This window comes from Mastigoproctus giganteus, chromosome 3 (genome assembly GCF_048544385.1).
Source record: "Mastigoproctus giganteus isolate SK-2022 chromosome 3, ASM4854438v1, whole genome shotgun sequence".
In the NCBI taxonomy this organism is placed as follows: Eukaryota; Metazoa; Arthropoda; class Arachnida; order Uropygi; family Thelyphonidae; genus Mastigoproctus; species Mastigoproctus giganteus.
In genome coordinates this window covers 155,915,235-155,932,543 of record NC_143577.1, presented here as the reverse complement: position 1 = coordinate 155,932,543, position 17,309 = coordinate 155,915,235, and the positions used below count along the sequence as shown (strand labels likewise).

General features: G+C 37.7%; 1 protein-coding gene across 1 annotated transcript in view; it reads right to left on the bottom strand.

The window, feature by feature from the left end:
- The window catches only part of LOC150088345 (uncharacterized), a 521,190-nt gene that overhangs the window by 105,658 nt on the left and 398,223 nt on the right, over positions 1–17,309 (bottom strand). The window contains exons 5-6 of the mRNA XM_090370129.1: positions 10,547–10,604; positions 10,308–10,400 (exon numbers count right to left, since the gene is read on the bottom strand). Of these exons, the coding sequence (XP_090226255.1) occupies positions 10,308–10,400; positions 10,547–10,604 (151 nt within the window). The remainder of the gene's footprint in view (positions 1–10,307; positions 10,401–10,546; positions 10,605–17,309) is intronic.

Below are 17,309 nucleotides of genomic sequence, written 5' to 3'. Positions count from 1 at the left end.
CTGCATTCCTTATATCTGTGTGACACCACATCTCTGATATCCCAACAATATCTGCCTTTGATGTTTTGACCAATGCCTCATATTTATCAAATTTATTTACTAAACTCCTGTTTCTATTCTTAGCTACCCTAACACAACCCATGTGTTTACTTGAACCGCAATGACTCCCAGCAGTCTCTGAAATATCCTGCATCTTGTTTTTCAGGCTTCTGCTCATTCCAATAGAAGCACTGCAATAATCTCTTTCACCTCTGCCAGTGGCTACTGTTAATCTATTATAGTCTTTGTCTCCCCCCAAGCTAGCAGTTTTCCGGCCCACATAACGCTGCCTCGATAGCATCAGCAAATCACCCTCAGTGAGAAACCTGGATAACCAATTACTAAAAACAGTTAGCAAACCACAAGATGGAAGCTTGTTTAGAAGACCTTTATGCCAAACACGATCAAAAGCCTTTGAGATGTCAAGAGCCACTACTTGTGTTTCACCGAACCTTTCCATTGAATTAGTCCATAAATGGGTAACATAAGCCAGAACATCACCAGTGGATCGACACTGACAGAATCCATACTGGCGATCATTGATAAGACGGATGGTTTCTAGGTAGTTTAAGAGTTGGCGGTTAATTGATTTCCCCATTACTTTAGAAAGAGTAGAAGTAATTGTAATGGGACAATAATTGGATGGGTGGGATTTGTCACCCTTTTTAGGAACTGGCTGGATATGAGCAAATTTCCAAGCAGAAGGAACAACACCTTTGGAATAAGAAAGTGTAAAAAGGCAACAAAAAATAGGACTAAGTTCAGGAGCACAGGTTTTGAGAACAAGTGGTGAAATACCATCGGGACCTGGAGCTTTCTTAGCATCAAGATTTGTCAAAATCCATCGGACATCATTTTGACGGAAGACCACAGGAGGCATTGAATGGAGCATGTTGGGAATGGTGGGAGGTGTTTTACCAAGATCATTAATATATGATTTGGAAGAAAGATGGGATGCTAGCAGGTCAGCTTTATCCTTGGCTGAAGTGACAACAGAACCATCTGGTTTGGACAGAGGTGGGAGCAGAGATGGGCAAAAGTTGCAGCCAATAGCTTTGGCAAGGGACCAGAATGCTCGGCTACCGTTAGGGGAAGAAGCAAGTTTTCTACTCTTAGCCTGTTCAAACTCTAGTTTGGACTGATTAATAACTGCTTTACAATTCTTGCGAGCTTTGGTGTAGGCAGAAAATGAAACTGAAGAATTAGAAACAAGCCAATTACAATATGCAACGTTCTTCTCTTGAACAGCCTTAGCACATTTATTGGAAAACCAAGGTTTAGAAAAAGGACGAGATTTTAAAGTGGAGTGTGGGATAAAGGATTCCATTCCTGCAAGAATAATTTCACTGACACGATCTGTGCCAATGTTGACATCGGAAGTTTTGAACCAGTAATCCGACCAAGGAAAAGAAGAAAAGAAATCTCGTAGTTCATCCCATTTTGCATTCTTGTAATGCCAAACAACACAAGGTTGGGAATAGCCATGAGATAAAGGTTCCATTGGAGAAGAGACAATCACCAACTTGTGATCTGAAGTGCCAAAAGGACCTCTCGCTTCGACCGTGTACTTAGAAGGGTTGTTTGTGATAAAAGATCAATCGTGTTGGCTGTCCGGTATTCTTGTAGGTAACTGAACAATCTGTGCAAGGTCATTAGTAATTACAATAGCCTCAGAATCTCGACCAGCTGGGTCGGTGTGACTAGAAAACGGAAGCCAGCAGGAGTTGTGATCATTAAAATCACCAAGAAAAATTACCTCACTGTTAAGAAAGTTGGACTGGAGAAAGTCAAGTTGCAAAGAGAGGAAGTCAAAGAGCTCCAAGTGATTAGTGGAGTTGGGAGAACGGTAGAGACAACAGATGAATTTGACACAATGAGGTAGAGAGATTTTAAACCAAAGAAGATCAAAGAGAGTAGATTCCAAATTTCCAAGTCTCTGACAGGGAATATCAGAATGGACATATGCACAAGTACTACCTTTGAGGCGAAAGAAATCATACAGCGAATAATCTGGGCATCTGAGATGAGCAGTAGTTGAATCAACCGATAACTGAGATTCTGTCAAAAAAAGTATATGGGGGTTTGGCAGACTGCAAGTGGAAATGGACATCGTTGAGATTACAAGTGAGAACACGTATATTTGTGAAATGAATTAGGAAGTACTTGGGAGGTTTATATCTTTTCGCAGATAAGCTTGCTCTATTAGTTTGACAATTCATGGTGTATTCAATAGTAAGAAATAGTGGGTGGAACATGCTGTATGAAGTAATGAAATATTTGGATATGGCATACACATGGTAAGAATATACCCAGATCCTTGACATAATATGGCATCGACAATGCTCCCCGCATACACACTACTCGGACTTCCTCCAGTCACTATCTGGCAGAGTAGAGGCAGCAAGATTATACATTAGCTGATCTGGAAGCCTCCTCGAGAGTTACCAATAGGTTCAGTTCGGTGTACTAACTAGAGGCCAGCCTGCGAACACCGTTTTAGAGCTGTACCCTCGAAATGTAAGGAATATTGGATCTCGCCACGACGTTCATCATAACCTCAAAAGTCATCAATCATACTGCATGATGGAAGAGATAGGGAAGGGTTGACCGGAACTTAGAGCTAGAAACTAAACATGGGTTCCACCACTTCAAGCCTCCAATAAGCAAAGTGGTGATATTGCACTGGTTAATGAGAGTCATCTACCACCTAGTACTGCCTGGTAACACAGAGGGGCGGCATTCCTCCATGTGGTGTGGGCACCACTCCTCGACCCCTGCTTACGTTGGTTCACACCTGGGTCGTCACCAACCATGTACCTGTGCATGGAGGTTATACCCAGGATTACTAACAGTCCCACCATCGAGAAGGTGCAAGCAGAGGATATGGCTGTCACAGACTGTCCGGACTTTGCCGAAATTGGGTCCACTTGACTTGAGTGTCACCTGAATATCAGTTCCATCAGCATTTTAGACTCCCAGGTTGCAAGTGCAGCTTGTATGGCTGCACTTGCAACCTGGGAGAATGTCTGTGACAACCTCAAGGACCAATTTGTCCCTCATGCTTGTTGTCTGAGCAAGACAACAAGCATGAGGGGACAAATATTTAAATTGAGGAAGAATGACTGCATTATAAAAAGGCAGAAATTAGCTTTCACCCAGTGTGTAGTTGATTGTTGGAACAAACTTCCACCTGGTGCAGTAGAAGTGAATAGTTTGAATAAATTCAAGGAAGAACTAGACAAAATATAATTTGATAATTATTAAAGAGGATGAACAGGTGCTGTGGGAAGATTTTTTTTTTTTCTTTTGGATGATGGCCTCTGCTACTAATGCTAAAAAATTTCCATCTGATGTTCTTGCTGTAGTTTTAATAAATTTAAGGAAAGCTCGGACAGAAATTATCAGAGCTGACAGACAGATGAGGCAGGTAGGGTTTTTTTTTTTTTTTTTAACTGCTGCTGTGTAAATTTGTTCCTTACATCCTTTGCCACTATCAATACTCTCTTAATCCTGCAGTGGTGGTGTGGACCTGACAGTTGTCGCTCAAAAACATAATGCTCCTGAGTTACCCTTTAATTAATGATTAAAAATCAGACATATTTTCTAATTCCTGGATATAAGATTAATCTTTATTGTATGTAAGGACACAATACAATAATGCCCCCGTCACGGCATGCTGCCAGGAGTTTCACATGGATAGTAATACAATAAAATAAGATAACAAGATAAATAAGAACAATGAAAAATAACAAAATTAATAAATAAAATAAAATCCATGAACAGGTGTCATGTGAACCAGTTCTCCATACATCTAAATTACAAGATTTGTGGTTCACAGAACACAATGGCACAGACAGAGTTTTTCAGAGATATATTTTTACAGTTCAGATTCGTCATCCTACTTGATGATACAATTACTCGTTCAATGTCCAGAAATTGTATCATCATCATTATTATTTGTGTTGGGAGGAACCTTTCAGACATGTGCCGTCTCCCATGGGTCAAGCACAACTGTGGCTTTGCTCTCAGCACAGGAGGAGGATCTCTCCAGCGGATCATGTCCTGGATGTTGAGGACAGAGATTTTTCCCATGAGCATCTTCATAGTGAAAGTTAAGCGTCACTATTCCATCTTCACTGGCAATGTTCCAGACCAGCAGTCATGGCCATCACTGTTGTTTGCTGCTGTGGAGGTAAATTAGACTTCCATGTGATCCATTTAAGTAACCAAAACTCAGCTGCATATAGTGGCTTTAGTGTAGTTTTGGTAGCAGAACCCCAAATTTCTGCTCTGCAGAGGATGCCTTGGAAGATGATAGTCTGGATGTACCTCTTGGTAGTATGTGGGTTTGTGACATACAGAAGGTTCTGTTTCGCATTCCAGCAATTTCGGCTCATTTCACGATGCAGATGGTCAAGCTGTTAATTGAAGCATAACTTTTCTTCAAAGATCACCCCGAGGTCATGATATTTTGCTACACTTTTGCTGACATTCCCTTCATGCGTAGGCTGAATGACTTGAATCGGGCTTCAATGAAAAGACCATGCAAGTGGATATATACATTTTTATATATACAGTGGATTCCGGTTAATCGGGGCAGCAGTATATTTGGGGCAAATCTTAAAAAACAGAACTCAATTGAGAAAATAGCCTGGGTTTACTTTGCTTAATCAGGGCAGGAGAACACAGCACTGGAGATTACCCTATGATTGTCTCCGACCGTACCACGTGGTTCGGCCGGATTTCTGGAGGTCACAACCATAAAACAATAAAAACAATTAGCATTCACCTGTTTATTGGGCTTTTCTGTTAGTGCAATCTTTCATAAACGGATAACAAACTCAATCTTACTGAATTTGCGATAATACTGACAGCTGGAATTCTGTGGATTATTATGGTGAAATGTGTTTATACTTCCATAAAATCTTCAATTATATAAAAAAATTAATTTTCAGAACCCTCCCTTCATTCCTATTTTTAAGGCTGCATAACTTGTTACTCCATTCTCACTTGCACATATTGTGTTACTTGCAATTTGTGTGTGCTGTGTTCTTTGTTATCGATTGTTTATCTTTTTACTGTTTTAAATTTTCACCCCCACCCACAAATGTCAGTGAACAGAAATGTCAACTAGTTCGTATTATTCCGATTATCACGTATTTTTTAATTGGTAATAAAAAATAATTTTTTAATTGGTAATAAAGGGTAAATTTGTACTTAATATATCTTTGCTTTTATAGCCTGTGGATAATATTCCTCCTATTTTCGCTAATTAGAATCGCTGTTTAATAGAATTAAAATTCAATTCACAAACGTGATCAAAATGACCGCCACTTAATACACATCGTACAGTGACCGGTACTTTACTATGGTGAGTCCATTGTAACGTGATTTAATTGTACAGTGAACCAATTGTAAAGCGGAGGTTTACACAAACACGTATATATATATACAGGGTGTCTCAAAAATATTGGTACAAACATTTAGGGGAGGTAGGTAACATCTAAAGGAATGTGAATTGCATAGGAACCAATAACCGGAAACGTCACCGTAAGTCAGTACACGGCGCTGTTCATCAGTTTGCGAGAGGGAAAATTTCTGGTTTACTCATTCAAGCAGTAGTCGTCGCATGAAGAGCATGCATCGATATACGAACTGTGAGTTGGTAGACATCCACCTAGTGTATGGATTAGCAGAGGGCAATGGACGAGCCGCTCAACAAATTTATGGAGAACGCTTCCCAGACAGACATGTACCGGACCACTGTTTCTTTGCGCGTGTGCATCAAAATTTGTGCGATTATGGGACATTTAGAGGTAACAGGAGTAGTGTGGGCAGACCACGTTCGACGCGAACTCACGCCATGAAAGAAAGTATGTTGAATGCCGTCCAGAATAATCCTACTACCAGCACGCGTGCCGTTGCCTCTGCTTTACGAGTGTCTCGTTACAGCGTGTCTGGCACGATGATTCCTTACACCCCTTTCATCTCCAAAGGGTTCAGTTACTGCTCCCCCAAGATCATCCTGTAGGTGTGGCTTTTGCGCAGTGGTTTCTCCAAGAAAGCGTTCAAGACTTGAATTTTCCAGCCTATGTTTTGTTCACGGATGAGGCTTATTTCACTCGGGAAGGCTTATTCAATCAGCACAATGCTCATGTGTGGGCTCATGACAACCCACACGGTGTGCGCCCCCATGCGGCACAATATCGCTTCGCAATAAATGTGTGCACAGGTATGGTCGGTGACTGCTTAGTCGGCCCATACCTGTTACCATCAAGCATGAACTCCTCTAAATATCGGATTTTTCTTGAACAAGTTTTACCAGGGTTACCTGACGATGTTTCAGCATATGTGAGATGCAACATTTGGTTTCAACATGACGGGGTGCCTGCCCATTATGAATGGTGTGTTTGTGACTATTTGAACAGGCGTTTTGGGCATCAATGGATTGGCCGTGGTGGACCCGTTGCATGGCCCCCACGCTCACCTTATTTATCGAGCCTTGATTTCTTTCTGTGGGGGACCTCAAATCTATCGTGTATGAATTGCCTGTGGAAACGGAAATAGATCTCGTGGCAAGACTCATCTGCACTGCTGCTACTGTCAAAGAAATTCCAGGTGTGTTCGACTGTGTCCGCCAATCCATGCTGCGTCGGTGTCACGCATGCATCGCATCTCATGGTGGAACCTTCGAGCATCTGTTGTAACATCATGAAATGCATCCATCTCGTATTCCATTGTTAATATTATGACAAATTACTAAAATCACTAATGACAAATTACTATAAATCACTAATTACTGTCTTGTGTCGTTTCTGCTTCCTGTGCCTCTACTACTACTTTCCCGTGACGTTTCCGGTTATGGGTTCTTATGCGATTCACATTCCTTTAGATGTTACCTACCTCCCCAAAACGTTTGTACCAATATTTTTGAGACACCCTGTATATATATATATATATATATATATATATATATATATTTTTTTTTTTTTAAACAGTTTTTCCACAGTGTGTGTTACATTATTTATTAAACTGAATACCAAGGGAATTATACAGCTGACAAAATTTAATAAGAATTTTGGAATTTGATTTGATTTTATTGGTGCATTAGCAACTAAGGCTATAATATGCCAGAATTTTGGAATAGTAATAGTGGCATGTGATGCAAGAAAGCAAGTATATGAGCTTATGCAGCATCAGCCAAAAAAAAATAAAAAATTACAAAACAATCCCCTCCAAATATTTGTCCAGTTCCTCCTTAAATTTATTTAACCTATCAATTTCCACAACGACAGATGGAAGTTTGTTCCAGCAATTAACCACCTGCTGGCTAAAGGCAAATTTCGTGCATCTGTCCTTTCTTAATTTGAATTTATGCCCCCTTAGGTTCGTAATCTGAACAAGTGGAAGAATCCCATCAGAATTCAGCTTTCTCAACCCATTCAAGACCTTATATAACCTCAATCAGATCACTCACCTCCCAGGTGCCTAGTCTCCAGCTGCTGCAATTTGCAGAACTTAAGCCTCTCTTGGTAAGAGGATCCCTTCATTCCCCTCACCAATCTTGTTGCCCTTCTCTGTACACGGTCAAGCAAATCTACATCCTTCCTAAAATGAAGCCTCCAGACCTGCACAAAATACTCAAGGCGTGGCCTGACCATTGCCTTATACAGAGGGACAATCACCTCCTTTTCCCTGCTAACAAAATTCCTGTATATCATTGAGAACACCCCATGACCTGCCCTAGAGCCTGTCTGCATTGCTTAGAAAACTTCATATCTGGCTGCACAATTACTTCCAGGTCTTTTTCATTTTCTACCTCCTTAAGTGTAGTACACCACACAGTTGGTACGTTTCTCTGGGGTTACTTCTACCCATATGCAATACTTCACATTTATCAATGTTAAAACTTCAGTTGCCACTTCTCAGTGCATCTGCCCAACTTTTCTAGATCCTGTTGCAGTAGTGCACTGCCATTACTGTCATTAACAATCCTGCCAACCTTTGTATCATCTGCAAACTTCGACATTAAGCCTGATATACCTTCATCAATATATTGATAAACATAAAAAACAACACTGGGCCCAACACCGAACCCTGGGGAACTCCACTAATAATATTAGTCCACGAAGAGCAGTGTCCATTGATTACCACTGTCTGCCTTCTCTCTCCTGCTTAATCCCCCTTTTATCCATTGTAGCGTACTGCTCCAATTTGTACAGTAGTCTTCTACGCACAACAGTGTCTAAAGCATTCCTGAAATTCAAGTACATATCAAAATTATTTTTTGCATCCAGTTCCTTTGTAAACACAGGCTATAAAAATAAAGATATAAAGCACAAATTTACACTTCATTACCAAAAGTTTATTACCAATTAAATGATGCATGAAAATCAGAAGAATATTATCCACAGGTTAAAAAAATAAAAATAAATTTATACTTATGTTATGTTCATAGCTTAATTAATATACATATTAAACATAAATACTTTGTAACATGATTATACGTAACTTTAAATAGTCACTTATTTTAGGTTGCTTTAAATTATCACTACAAAGTCTATTTTCAGATTTTTCAATACTGTACTGTATTATTATTAGCCATATGTGTCAAGGAAGGATGAGGCTTATGCTGCACCACCCAAAAAAAAAAAAAGAAAAAGAAAGTCGAGAGAGAGAGAGAGAGAAGAATCACCAAAAAAAAAAAGAAGAATGATGATATCCAGCTCAGGACCCTGGGTTTGCCAAGCCCATAATCACCAGATGTAAGCCCCTGGGGTTAACAATCTATATTCACGATCACTTGCACCAATTTCTCCCAGTGCTCTCCTCAGGATGACTATAACTTCACGAGTTTGCCATTTTGTAACTGGAATTCGTTCGAGTTCATGATTATTTTCCTCCTACTTGACGAAATTTTCAGTAACAGACTGGGCAATTTCTTCTTCTGTTAAAGCTGTAACTACCCATTTATAACAGATTATACAAACAAAAAGGTCCAATAAAACAAAAACTGTGAATTGTTTTTAGTGTTTTATGGTTGTAACCTCCAGAAGTATGCTTTAGAAAAATATCAGTGGCATTCAAAATTGATTCTTATAACCGAAGATGTGATTCTGATAAACAATGAAAGTGTAGTGGATTTTATCAATTTGAATCGGTTTTTTGAAATTCGATTCTCTAAAGTGGATGATTCTAATAACCAGTGATCACTATACCTGGTTATTAGAATGTGTTTTTTTTGTTTTTTTTTTTTCAGTTGTCTGCACACATAATAAGCAGAAATATATGCCCATGCACCAATTTAAAATTTTGTACATTTAGTCAATTAGAAATGGAAAGGAATATCAGATTCACATCAATAATTCATGTCTAAAATGTTTCTTTTTAATTTTCAGCAAATTTACATTTTTTGGGGTTTTTTTTTTTTTTTTTTTTTTTTTTTGAAAATGAGAAGTCCAGACAACAATAAAAAAAAAACACAGCAATCTTTAAGCAATAATTTTTAAAATGAAAAGTTACACTCGTGCTACAATGCTACCCTCTTCTCATCAACAAAGTGTTAGTCTAAATACAGCAATGCTTACTTTCAGCAGTCACACCATGAATTACGTTGCGTTGCTGAAAGATATACAAAATGAGAGGGGGGGGGGGAAGCTAGTGAGTACATTCAACCACCTATAGAATTTTTCCTCACTATATAATATTATCCTTGTAAACAACTACTACTATTATACATTCCTCTGATCCCCTGTGGCCATTGCAGAATATAAAGAGAAAATGTATTTTTTTATGAAGTTAGAGCTAATATACCTTATAAATCTGAAAACAAAACCAAATACTTTGTTTTGGTTTTGCTTTCAGATTTATAAGGTATATTTTAATGTAATAGTAACTTGTAGAGGTGTTCAAAAAGAGAAAACAAAAGGAAGTTGCTCATGAAATCAGATAAAGAATCAGAATCTGAGAACTCATATAAAAGAAGGTGATGATAGCAATTTTGATCCTTTTAGTGCAGTGTAGTGCAGTGCAATGCAGTGCGAGAATGATTATACAACTAGCAACTTCAAATTAAAGAAATTTTAAGGTATCATAATGAGAATCCATTGGTTAACTTTTGCTATATTAAATATTCAAAGTTTTGTACTTGCAGGAGAAGAAAGAGAGAAAGGAAGGAAGGATATACGATCTATCAAAAGAGAATGAAGTAATTAGAATCATTACAGAATGAGTTCCCTGTAAGAGAAGATGAAAATTTAAAGATTTACCTCAAGAAGAAGCCGATATCTTAAAATCCTTTGAACAGGTTTTAGAAGATAAGAACCAAGTGGCAAACTGTGATGTAATGCAGTCTGTCTTTCCTATTAAAAAATACAATAAAATAAAATATTTTATATAATGATGGCCAGCAAAAAGCTGTACACTTAAAAAAAAAACAATTAAATTAAATATTAAAAATAAAGTAAAAGGCTCAGAAGACAATCTTTAAAAATAAATTACTAGTCACCTTAAATATTTCAGCAGTATCTGAATTTCTCATTAGTTCTGTTAAAACTGAAACAGTCCTGGGGAGAAAAAAATAAATAAATATAAATAACAACATAAAATAAAATTGTGTTTGATAAAGTAAATTTTATTGCTATGTATTACTCCCAACTTTTATCAGAAAACAGGAGAATGATATTTTACTACACCCATAACCGGTGATCCCATGCCATATGTTATATTAGAAGTTTTGTTGAAATCTAGTAAGAGAATAATTCCCAAAGCTAGAAAACACAAATTACAGAGAAATGAAGCTAAAAAACAGTTGGCCAACAATATCTTTAGTTAAATAAAATAACGCAAAAAAACCAAAAAAATGTTACAAGACATTTTTGTTGATTTTATATCAACAAAAATTGTACACATAGCAATGAAATAATAATCACCGAGTAAAATTATAAATCTTAATAACAAAAAATTATGGCAATTCATTGTGAACTGAGAATAAGCACACTGCTACTCTAGTAATGACATGATTATTTTGGCTGTTCTCTATACACAATAACATTGTATTTAACTGATATAAAAGCATTACCTGAGAGAGGCTTGAAGTTTGGTAATTTACAAAGAAATTTTTTATAAATTGAAAAAAAAAAAAAAAAGTTACTGTACTCAAAAAACATCTTTCATACTGTAATTTTGTATTCATAAATTCTGAAGTCAAATCTGTTTGGCAAATTAAGTTGTGTTGGGTTGTTTTAGAATGTTTTCAATACATCTCTGTCTGTAGATTATGCCTATTCTGTGGAAAGTTTGTCTGTCTTTGCTGAATGAAAAACTATGCATTCCTATCCTGAGATCAACTAACAGCTATGGAATGAAAGTGCCCATAAAAGATCCTCCCACCTATACAGGAATTGAACCTAGACCTTTTCCAAGTGGCATGGAAGAAAACTGGTCACATTCACCATGCTAGTCATAAGAGATCAGTAAATTGCTGAAATATGAGATATTGACTGGAGGTCATCCCAAGATTCTGGATTAAATCCAAAAATGAGATACAACTACAAGCTTAGGCAGTTAAGTTTCTTGCTATATGCTCACTTGAGAGTCACTTTAATTGCCCTGAAAGTATTTCTAAGAGTAAAGCAACTCATTAAGGATGTACAGTACAGATGCATTATAATGATGCCATTTATGCAAACTCCATCAATGTATCAGTTGTATACTTTGCTGTGACATCTCTCATGATATAGAACCAAGTCACAGCTAGATTGTCAGCTCTTACACTGAGGGTGCCCACAAGCCAACTTGCCCACCACTTTGAGACAAGTCTTCAAAATATGATTACCTGATGAGACCACTCAAAAAGTTACTATCAATAGCAGTATACTTAGCCTTTTAGGGAAAATCTGCATATATCAAGGATGCAAGTATAAGTCAGCTTGCAAAGTGATTCACAATATTAGATGTACTGTTATGATGCTTTGTATGCAACCCCAATTTGCCTTAATACAGCTACATACTGAAATGATGCTAATGCACTACTAGTATGTTAGCTGTATATGTTACAGCTTTAAATTTTATGCTCTAAATTTACATTGGTATGTTTATTCAATAAATGACTTTTATTTTTATTTTCTGAATATGTTAAACCAAAACAAATTAAAATTTATATGCCATTTGGATTTATGTCTCTGTTACAGTGAATATCACTGCAATGATCCTAACAGCACTGTTTTTACAGCAGTTTACAGACTGTGACAAATACCTGCTGTCAGAGCTGTAGAAGAAACTAGCAGAATAGGTATGCAAAAGTGTCGGGAAAATGGGTTAACAGTCACAAGAAACAATTTCAAACATTTGCTTAATTATTTAATATTAAGGTGAGCGATAAATAGTATCTGTGATCTTAAAAATTATGTTAATATAAATATTCCACATTTGTTGCCCAAAAAAGATTTTAGATTTAGTTTTGACTGGTTGGTTGTTTAAGGATTTTATGGTGCATTAGTTTAGTTTTGAATAGTTCATCCATTTTGTTATGCTAAAATATACAAAATCGGACAGCTTTGGCTATACCTTCAAAGCATACTTTCTAATATCAACTTATGCAGATTATAATGAACTCAGAATTTTTTAAACTCAGAAATCAAGAAATCAGAAAACATATGGACCCATACATTTTCTGACTTCTCAAGGCCCAAAAGTGGGGTCAACTGTACTTGCTTCCCATCTGCACTGCATGAACTTTATCTGCCTAGGTCTCAAAATCCCTTTTTTTTTTTTCCTACTCTTTTTAATTGAACTCTCCTATGTTATATCATAAATTCTCAATGTTGATTCTCAAATAAACTTCAAGTATAAGACTATCAGTTTTGGACTTTGGGGTCAGAAAATGTATTGACTCATGTATAATGTAGAGATAAGGAGGCTATAATTCCATTGTATGAGGTAATTGGAATACTGTATCCAGGTATACTGTATTCACAGGCTGCATTTAAAGCAAAAGTTATTGAAAAAATTTCCAAAGACAAGCAATGCATCTAGTGAGTTTGGCAAAAGGATGCCCATATGAAGAGCAACTTCAAATATGTGTGAAATGCAGCACTTGATAACCAGCTACCTTAGTAGGATTCTGACTGAGGTTTACAGCCTCTGAAAGAGGATAGTAAAATGAATGAAGGTAAAATACACCTTCATTCATTTTACATTCCACTGTAAGAGTGGTGTAAAATTTTACATTTATATTCTAAGGGTGGAAAAGTTACAGAATGGATTGTACGAGATTTACTTTAGCCAGCAAGTTGTTAATCACTGGAGTAAGCTGCCTCTGTGAGTAGTTAAAGCTAACAGCTGGTGCATCTCAGAAGTACAAATAGTAAGTGAGAATTGTTCAAACAAGTAAATTTAGGAGCTATTCCTCTTTTTTTACACCATTAAAATGTAATTTTTTTTTAAAAGGTTCAGGAAACAAAAAAATTTGGCATCTTAGTAAAGAGGAATGCAAAAATTTTGAAAAAAGAAAATTTTTATCCATTTATTTTGAATAAAAGGATTCATGCTAATCCTTCTCATATGCAGGCAGGAAAGTGAGTATGTGCGTTCCTATTTCAGCATGAAAGAGGAATTGGGAAGCTAGAACAAATATATCGGTGCAGAAACCAGGTCTCACAACCATCAAACAATCCATCCTACTAGAACAGCATGGGCTTTGATAGCCTAAAAAAAACCAGACTGTTAACCTTGATTTTTTTCCCTTTCAGCTAGTTTGGGTTAAAAAAATTTCTTCCTCAAATTTCTCAACATGCAACCAATCAATCCTAGTATCTGAAAAACATGGACTTCAAAAGAATTTTAAAAAAAGTATTTCTTTACACCTTGTCTCCATACTAACAGTCTTTCAGATAGCATTGTGGTTAAGGTCTGGTAACTCAGGTTTTTTAAAAGCAAACAAGGCTGTTGTTGTTTGGTTTTTAGGAGCATTAGCAACTAAGGCCATATTGCTCCGGGAATATGCGGTGGTCATTCCCTGACCTTTCCGCATCCTCCGTATTTGGTGGTGACGGACTCGAACCCCGGTTTAATCAAGAAGCGTGTGCTACGCACTGTTGCTCCTTCCCACCTGGCTACAGAGGCACCTAAAGCAAACAAGGCAGACAATACAATACATGCAATTTACAAGCATTATATACTGACACCTCACGACCTTAGTTGTTTGATTGATGCAAAAATAAACACTCCTTTAACTACTGTCCTTTATGCAAAGCATCTTTTGGTGTACCAGCACTTAATCAGGAGCATTCAGAACCAACACAGGCACGGATGAAAATGCCTCACTGGGCCAAAGCCCTTTTCCAATTAGGGGACTTGGACTCCAATTCCGACTCCTGCGTGATCCCCAAGGAAGCTTACCCATATGAAAAAGATCCGTGGCACTAGCCTACTACTAACTTCTTTCAATAAAAACTATAGCATGGGTTGCAAACCAAATATCAGTCGGTGCACAATTACCCAGCTGGCATCCATTAATGATCACTACTTTTGGTCTCTGGAATAACTCCTTCCCCCAAGCATATTTCCTAAAAAATGCAACTTACGGAAGTGAAAATAAAGTGTGAACCAGGGTCTCTTGTATCCAAATCTTTAACCTGTCTGCAGCACTTTTTTAATATAGTAATAGTATTCACCATATAGTGCAAGGAAGATACAGGCTTTTGATGCACTGGCAAAAAAAAAAAAAACCAACCAAGTAGATAAGAAAATACAAATTATATGCTTCCCTCCTCACATAGGTAACTACCCAATTTAACTTTGAATTTATTCAAACTATCAGCCTCAAGTACCTGAATGAGCAACTTGTTCCAGCAATCAACGACTCGCTGGCTAGAAGAAAACTTCCTACAATGTAATCTGAACCTCAATCCCTGTAATTTGAATTTATGACCGCTAGTTCTGGAATTCTTTAGAATGGTGAGGATTTCACCTTCGTTCATTTTACTAATCCCTCTCAGAGCCTTATTAACCTCAATCAGGTCACCTCTGAGGTGCCTGGTTGCAAGCTCCGTAGCCCACATAATCAATCTTTCCTCATATGGTAATCCTTCTGCCGATCTGACAATTCGAACTGCCCATTCTTGGACATTTTCCAGTAGCTCAAAGTCTTTTTTTCAGGTGAAGTCTCCATACCTCAACACAATATTCCAAGCGTATTCTTACAATTGCCTTATACAATGAGATTATGACCGCCTTTCATATCTACCTGTATTGTAATTCCCAGATCCCTTTGCTCCTCCACTGTTTTTAATTCAATCCCACCAAGTGTATTATTTATTTGTGGGTTGCTATGCACCAAGTGTAAAACCTTGCAGTTACCAGCATTAAAATATAGCTGAAACTTCTCTGCCCATCTTTGAAGTCTATTCAAGTGATCCCGAAGTAGTGTGCTGCTTGGCACTGATCATTAATGACTCTACCAATCTTTACATTCATCTGCAAATTCTGACATCACACTATCTATCCCTTTGTCGATGTCACTTATGAAAATTATAGGTGCAAAAATATGCAAAAAGGATAGGTGCAACAGGACCATGGTACATCAGCCAGAGGCAAAAGTTGATGACGTACAGCAGATATCATCTTTTAAGGGCACAAAAAGGTGTTCTTGTTGTACAGATTGGCACTAATGACCTTAAGAGTAAGAGATCTGCAGATTTACTTAACAAGTACAGGTCGATGTTGAAAAAAAAAAAAAGAGGTGAATATGGCCTTGAATGGTTTGAGCAAGCTCAATACTGATGGGAATCTTCCTCTTACCCAGATTACTCACCTCAAGGGACATAAATTCAAATTGCAGAGAGACAAATGTAGAATAGATGTGGGGAAATTTGAATTTAGCCAGCGGGTGGTTGAGAGTTGGAACAAACTTCCATCTGTTGTAGTGTAGTGGAGGTCAACAACTTAAATAAGTTGAAGGCAGAACCAGACAGACATTTGGAGTGAATGGATGTGTGAAATGGGATTTTTTTTTTTTTTTTTTTTTGGCTGATAAGCTTGCTTTTTTGCATGGTTAAATTTGAAAGTGTCTGAAATTCTGCCCAGACAAGATAGGAGTGAATATATGATGAGAACCTTGTCATATCAATTCAGCCCTAGAGAGATTGGGCAAGGCTGATGGGACAGAATTTTTTTCTTCGGCGTGCTCGGTGCTCGTTGACAGGAAAGACTTCTTCTACAGGGATGGAATACACTTAAATAGAAAGGGTGCAAGAATATTTGCTGATGCTATTGAGGCAGTGTTAGGTGGGTTGGACAACGCTAGCTTGGGTGGATTCACAGACTAAAAGATTAACTGTAGCCGCAGGCAGAGGCGAAAGTGATTCTTCAACTGCTTCTAATGGAATGAGGAGTAGCCTAGAGGGCAAGTTCTGTTAGTCATCATGGAACAAGCAAATACATGGGCTGTGTTAGGGTAACTAAGAATAAGAACAGGTGCATGTATACTTGCATGCACCTCTTGCACCAATGCTAGAGGTATAGTAAATAAATTTGATGAATTTGAAGTGCTGGTCAAAACATCAAAGGCATATATTGTGGGAATATCAGAGACATGGTGTCACAGATAAAAGTAGTATATAATTGCAATTTGGGAAGTACAATATGCAGAAAGGATAGACAGGATAGGAAGGGAGGAGGGGTTATGCTGTCAATTAAGAAACACAAAATCTAAGGAACTGCATCCAGGTGACAATGGTGGACAGTGCAATGTTCAGTCACTTTGGTGTGACATAAGCACTGGGAAAGATAAAATGAGGGTAGGAGTTTGTTATAGGCCTAATGGCTCTGATGAGTACAACAAACAATTGTGAATAGATATAGAGTGGGCCAATAAATCAGAATGTCTTGTAATGGGGAATTTTAACTTTCCAGATATTGACTGGAACTTGTGGGTTGGTAACTCACACACTAACAAGACTTTTGTGGATTTATTGGATGACTCAGACTCAGACCAGAGCAGCAAAGCAAAAGGCTCAAGCTAATGGGAGTGCTGTGGCTCAGGGGAGAACTGAGGAGAGCAGTTGCCCTCTGAATCACAGCTTATTAAAATGCACTACTTGCTTGATGTTTGTGGAGCATCAGGTACGGGATATGATACTGCCATGGGGGATGTCTTTGTGTGTGCGCGCGCGATGCAAGGAGTGTAAGGAAATCAGGCGACAACTCAGTATTGTTATGGGCCTATATGAGAGCTTGAAGGACAGGTTGGATGCCCTCGAAGGATTAAA